Source organism: Triturus cristatus, chromosome 2_2 (assembly GCF_964204655.1).
Source record: "Triturus cristatus chromosome 2_2, aTriCri1.1, whole genome shotgun sequence".
Taxonomy (NCBI): domain Eukaryota; kingdom Metazoa; phylum Chordata; class Amphibia; order Caudata; family Salamandridae; genus Triturus; species Triturus cristatus.
Genome location: NC_140582.1, coordinates 1,191,997,722 through 1,192,004,665, shown reverse-complemented (window position 1 = coordinate 1,192,004,665; position 6,944 = coordinate 1,191,997,722). Strand labels below are relative to the sequence as shown.

General features: G+C 52.1%; 1 protein-coding gene across 1 annotated transcript in view; it reads right to left on the bottom strand.

The window, feature by feature from the left end:
• Window positions 1-4,909: 4,909 nt before the first annotated feature.
• The window catches only part of LOC146863360 (uncharacterized), a 219,433-nt gene continuing 217,398 nt past the window's right edge, over window positions 4,910-6,944 (bottom strand). The window contains exon 5 of the mRNA XM_085643360.1: window positions 4,910-6,320. Coding sequence (XP_085499486.1) covers window positions 5,961-6,320 — 360 coding nt within the window. The 3' untranslated portion in view covers window positions 4,910-5,960. The remainder of the gene's footprint in view (window positions 6,321-6,944) is intronic.

The window sequence follows — 6,944 nt, the reverse complement described above, 5'->3', positions numbered from 1 at the left end:
GGTGCTAGCTCCACCCTAGACAGCACTTAGTGTATTGGGGCAGGGAGGGATGAAATAAACGAGACACTGCCTGGGGCACACAAGGTGCATAGTCCGGTTCAAACCGGTGCTGGGGCACTCCAGCCCCTGTCCTGGCGCAAAACTGGACAACGGGAAGGGGGTGTAACCACCCCCCTCCCTGGTCCCACCAATAGGAGGGACCTAGCAGGTAACCCAGCCCCCCAGATTAGTATAAGAGTGGGAGGTGAGTCCCTAGGACTTTGGATTATCCTGAAAACTGAAACTTGAACAGAAACTCTGGACCTTCGACATTTGACTACGGAAGAAGACTGAAGAATCTCCCTTGTGGCCAAGGAGTGGCCACCCTGTGCAAACAGGCATCATCAAGTGACCTGACGTTTGCTTTGCCCAAGTTCTACGAGGAACCGACTGCAGAGCCCGACCTGCGCCTTGACTTCCAGACTTCTCCGACCTTGATCCACATCCACAGCAAAGCTGAGATCCGTGGAGGCGACGAGAGACGTGGGACCGGCTACCTGAGTAAATTGGCTACTAGCTTCCAGCGCAGCTTCTGAGGCATCCTCGAAGTTGTGCTCTCGGGATTGAGAAGCCCCAACCCCGAGCACCATCTGCACCGAAGATCAGCCCTCCACACTCCACGAGTTCTGCGTGGGGCCCTTCTGCATTTTCCTGCTCGACTCGTCTGTCCGGTTGCTTGCCCGTTGGCTAGTAACCTCTGGGACGACAAACCCTTGACTTTCCACCGCTGGTTTGGCTCCTCCAGACTGGCCCTTGCTTCCCTGTGAAAGAGAAGCACCTCAGGCCTTCCTGGTCTGCAACAGAAGCGAATCCTTCATTCTGCGTGGGTTGCACTTGCCAAGGCTTGTTGGGTCCAAACTCGACATCGACGCCGCCAACAGCAAGAGCCCTCGTGGGACAGCTCGCCTCCTGGTTCTGGCCGTCCTCGACGCCTCCTGGTATCCGTGGCTGCTGCGACAAGCTTCACCTCTTCCCCTGCATCTTCACATCGCCTGGTTCCTTCCCGGCTCCTGGCTGGTGACCTAGACTCTGTCCCCTCTGCTTGCAGGTACCTTCCTTCTTGATTCCCACCTTGGAATCCACCGGACACTCTTCACTGACTGCCTGTCAGCATCCTTTCTTCAGGCATCCATAGGAGTCGACGACGAAACCCGACGCAAGTTCCCACCTATGCACCCGCTGCCCGTGGGCTAGGTAACTTGAGTACTCCGGTACTCACAAGGGTATTGACTATCCTAGGGTCTAGTTTCCAAGTCTCTAACTCCTAGCTTCTTCCGAAGTGTCCTAAAACTCTTAATTTCTAAACATCACTATTTCTATCGACTATAACGCATTACGCGTAAGTGTTTCCACTCCGCACCTGAATCCCGTGGGCCTCCCACTGCCTAGCAACAGATAGGATAGTGTAGCCCCAGCGATTCTCTAGGCCTAGGCCTAACCTGTGTTTGTGACAGTGGTTCTTATACCACTTACTTAGTATTTGGTTTGCGTGGCCCCTAGGGCCTAAGTGTATTACTTACCTGTGTGACTTATGTATGCTTAAATAAGACTGTGTTGTACTTACCTCGAATCTCATAAAGAGTGCTGAGGGTATTTTGACTAGAATAAATACATCCTATTTTTATATATATCTGTTATGGTGTCCTTTCATTTGGTATTCAAGGGATTGCAAATGGTATAACAGCTGGCTTCACATGCCATACAGAGTTTAGCCTAAGACTGCTCTTGTCCATGCTACCAGTAGGATAGCTGGTCTATAAGGCTGACTTTACAACCAATCACCATAAGGGTTGTTTGGACTGATACAAGGTGTACACTAGAACTAGTGATATCATATATCAGGCCAACTTCTCACATAAACAGCACCAGCACATCACGCACAACCCATTGGTGAAATGCCCTGAGTGACACATTGACCCTGGAGAAGAACTGCCACACAAAGCACAGTGTCACAAATGAAGTGATGGGGAGGCACACACACATGTAAACCAAGGGTACAGCTGACACCAAAGTGAAGTGTACTGCATGTCAGTAGGGGACATGGCAGGAGTGTACCATACACAAAGAGGGAGTGCAGACCCACAATGGGTAGGCATCTGAAGCACAGATAGGGGGTGGTATGACAACACACACAACATGCCACACTGGAGGCAAGAAGGCACCATGTGACAGCAATGCATGAGAAAACACAACCACAATGGCAGTGTGGAACAGCAGATCTGCACAGTCTCCACAAATAGCAACAAGACATATGGATGTGCAAAAAAACACAACACTGACTTTCCAGTCACACACTCTGCATACTCACAAGTGACAAAAACAAGTAGGAGTCAGGCAGAACTGCAAGGATACACCAACATACTGCACAGTGCACAATATACAACTCACACATGTGCATATAACCACATCCACAGGGCTGAACAATCAAAACAACAGGCATACAACTCCTGGGTGACACATGTGTAGTTGACAATGCAGGGGCATGCACACATCAACACTCCCGACAAACTCACCCCTTTCACACTGCACACTACCTGACCATCCAAGAGCACACATGGAAAGTAAGCCATGGGACTACGGTGACTGGCCATCACAAGATGACCACACACATACACCACTGGGCAAACATAAAGGAAGAATACACATACATGATGACCTTGGCCAGCCTGCCTGCAATACTGTGTGCAGAAACCCACTTTGTGCTGGCAGTGCCCCCCAACCTGACATGTGTAGAATATAGCCAACATGAACAAATTAAGTAAATGACAACTGCTTTCCACTGAAAATTGACACCTTTGCCCCCACACGTATCTGGGTTAGGATGGACTGAAGACCCTGTCACGCCTAAAACAAATAGAGTAAGTGAGCCCAAACATTGACTATGTTGAAGTGGCACACAGACCATGTGACCCAGTAAATCATATACACACAGCAAAATAACTTTACTCAGTAAGGACACTGACAAAATAGACAACAGGAGCAACTGTCTTTATTCACATATTGCACAGATAGGCACCACGAGAAGAGAAAAGCAAGGCACAAAATGCAGAGCATGTCCATGAGAATCGGCACAGGCAAGGGCACAACAGCAGTTAACAACAAGGCCAGTGGGCAGTCCAGGGTGCCGAGTAGGTCCATGAGAATCTGCACAGGCAAGGGCACAACAGCAGTGAACAACAACGCCAGTGGCCAGGGCAATGTGCAGAGTAGGTCCATGAGAAGCTGCACAGGCAAGGGCACAACAGCAGTGAACAACAAGGCCAGTGGGCAGGGCAAAGTGCAGAGTAGGTCCATGAGAAACTGCACAGGGAATGTGTGCGACTGTACCGTTCCATGGTCAGCAACACAGTCAGTGGGTAACAATGTACAGTATAGGCCTATGTGTGTGAGAGTCAGGTGTGTGAGGGTGACTAACACTCAGACTTGGCTGTCAGGCGGACTGGGAGCTGGCTGTGTCTCGGGGACTGTTGGGGCACTTGACCGGGGAGAGAGTGGACCAGCTGAGGTAGAGCTATCAGTGGCTTGGCAAGCCGGAGGGCTCCTTGGACCAGGTGGTGTAGTGGCACGAGGAGGCGGAGTCATGCAGACAGGAGGCACGGTGTGGCTGGGAGATTGTGGAGGGGTGCCTTTCCACTTCTTGGGATCCTAATTAGCTTAAACCAAAGGAAATGATGGACGGAGTGTTGAACATTGCAAGCACTCACCCCCAGTCAACTGATCTAGGTTTAATCCATCACCGTTCTTTAGCCCACTCTGCCACCCCAGTTCAGACATGGCCATATGCAAATCAGTCTGACCCTGTGCCTCATGGGAACAGTCCAGCCCGAACTGCCACGCCATGTCTTCCCTGGACCGGAAACAAGCTTCCTAGGACCGGTTTCTGGCATTTCAGCCGTTTTCAGCCAGGCTTGCTTGAATCCAATGGCAAAGTGAGCAAGGGACTCACGTCTGAGCATACCCTGCCAACTGATGGCGAACAAAGCAAAAACCAAAGGAAATGATGGACGGAGTGTTGAACATTGCAAGCACTCACCCCCAGTCAACTGATCTGGGTTTAATCCATCACCGTTCTTTAGCCCACTCTGCCACCCCAGTTCAGACATGGCCATATGGCCTTTGGTTTTTGCTTTGTTCGCCATAAGTTGGCAGGGTATGCTCAGACGTGAGTCCCTTGCTCTCTTTGCCACTGGATTCAAGCAAGCCTGGCTGAAGACAGCTGAAATGCCAGAAACCGGTCCTAGGAAGCTTGTTTCCGGTCCAGGGAAGACATGGCTTGGCAGTTCGTGCTGGACTGTTCCCACGAGGCACAGGGTCAGACTGAGTTGCATATGGCCATGTCTGAACTGGGGTGGCAGAGTGGGCTAAAGAACGGTGATGGATTATACCCAGATCAGTTGACTGGGGGTGAGTGCTTGCAACGTTCAACACCCCGTCCATCATTTCCTTTGGTTTTTGCTTTGTTCGCCATAAGTTGGCAGGGTATGCTCAGACGTGAGTCCCTTGCTCTCTTTGCCACTGGATTCAAGCAAGCCTGGCTGAAGACAGCTGAAATGCCAGAAACCGGTCCTAGGAAGCTTGTTTCCGGTCCAGGGAAGACATGGCTTGGCAGTTCGTGCTGGACTGTTCCCATGAGGCACAGGGTCAGACTGATTTGCATATGGCCATGTCTGAAGTGGGGTGGCAGAGTGGGCTAAAGAACGGTGATGGATTAAACCCAGATCAGTTGACTGGGGGTGAGTGCTTGCAACGTTCAACACTCCGTCCATCATTTCGTTTGATTTTTGCTTTGTTCGCCATAAGTTGGCAGGGTATGCTTAGACGTGAGTCCCTTGTTCTCTTTGCCACTGGATTCAAGCAAGCCTGGCTGAAGACAGCTGAAATGCCAGAAACCGGTCCTAGGAAGCTTGTTTCCGGTCCAGGGAAGACATGGCTTCGCAGTTCGTGCTGGACTGTTCCCATGAGGCACAGGGTCAGACTGATTTGCATATGGCCATGTCTGAACTGGGGTGGCAGAGTGGGCTAAAGAACGGTGATGGATTAAACCCAGATCTGTTGACTGGGGGTGAGTGCTTGCAACGTTCAACACTCCGTCCATCATTTCCTTTGGTTTATCCTAATTGGCTTGCCTGACACAGGATCAATGGGAAGTGGTGTGAACACAACAGGAACACTCACCACCAAAGCTGTATCAGGTGAAGACGCTGGCACCCCCTCTGGTGATGAGCTGGACCCAGCGGAACGCTTTGCTTGGCTTCGCCTCTTCCCCCCTTTCCCTGTTTACTAGGTGTCACCCCTACAGTGGTCTCCTTTCCCTGCTTCACTGGACTTCGAATGGGAGTCGAGGTGGTGGGGGAATCTGCCTTGGAGCCCTTCCTAGGTGTACCCTTGGCATGCACCACCTCCGTGGTTGGCACAGAAACTGCATGCTTCTCTTTGCGAGATGCTTTAGGGGCAGGAGAGTCCTTGGATGGGGATGCTTCTGAGGCATGTGTGCCTGAGGTCTGCTGCTTTGCTTTTTGTCCCCTGGTGTCACTTGACGGGCTTTTCTCCCTGCATTCTGGGGTGGCTTTGGTATTCTGTGGGGATGGTGTCTGTGCCCAGGACCGCTTGGGTTGCTGCTGCTGTGTGCTTCGTGTGCCGTATCGTGACTTTGATGTATGTGGACCATGGTCACTATCGTCAGACGTGGCCACTGCCAGGGGGTGGAAAAAGGGACCGGAGCTGGACTATGAGCATGTGCCTGTTGAAGGGCAGACATCACTGTTGAGGACAAAGCCTGGACAGTCCGGTGCAGCCCACCCACATCTGAATGTATGCCCTCCATGAAAGCAACCACCTGGGCCAATTTTTTGTCCTGGTCAATGAAGGCATTGAGGAGAGCTGTCTGGCCTACACACAGCTGGCGCAAAAGGTCCACAGACTCAGTACTGATGGCAGCAGGGGGACAGGGGCAGCGGTGCCAGGGGTGAAGGAAAATCTTCCCCTCTTACTGAGGCGGACACGGGCAGCACCAGAGGAAGTGGCTGGGAGGGTGGGCACTGGCCGCTGTGTGGTGGAAGACGATGCAGAGTCCCCTTTCCCTGTGCCCGCCAACATGGATGCATCCCCGCTGGCATCAGATGATGTGGTGCTTTGTATCTCAGGATGGAATTCCTCCAGCAGGCTCCTGTGTCCCTCTGAGGCACTGGTGATATCTGTGTCACTGGGCTCCTGTGCAGCTGTTGTGCTAGTTTCACCCCCACTGGTGTCCGTCTCCTGTCCCTCCGTGACCACAGGAGATGCTTCATGAGAGAGAGAGAGACGTAGGGTCAGGTCCGTGGCAGCAAAAGAACAAACATATGCAAGTAATGCATAAAAAAAAATGACCAAATCTACATGTTGCACACCACCCTGGGCAATCACATCGTGCCATCTCACTATATAGACTCAAACAGTGCGTGGAAAGTGGAAACTCAGGCATGAGTGATGTGAGAAGTTGGCCTGATATATGCTGTCCATGGTGGTGGTCCGTCAGTGGTGTGGGGTGGTCATCCTCTGGGACAGGGAGGGTGTTGCAGGCAACAGTGGTGGTGGTGGTGGTGGCGGTGGCCACACAGGCCGTAACAGCAGGGGTCTGCAGTGAAGATGTTATTGAAGTGTAGCTCACTGGTTAGAGGAGGCATACCCTGAAGCAGACGTCAGACCCGGGACCAGGGTTCGATTCCCGACGTGGCAGGGTCTGGAGCCCAATTGTCCACGGACTCGATAATTCTCGCTTCGGTGCCTACTCTAAGCACGAGTTCACACTATGCAGCTCTGGGCAACAAGCTTGCTTAATCTCCACAACGGCCCCCCGCGGCGGGATGCCTGGCTTTCACCTTGGGGATGCCCAGTACGGGTTATCTCACAGGGAAAAACCAGGACGG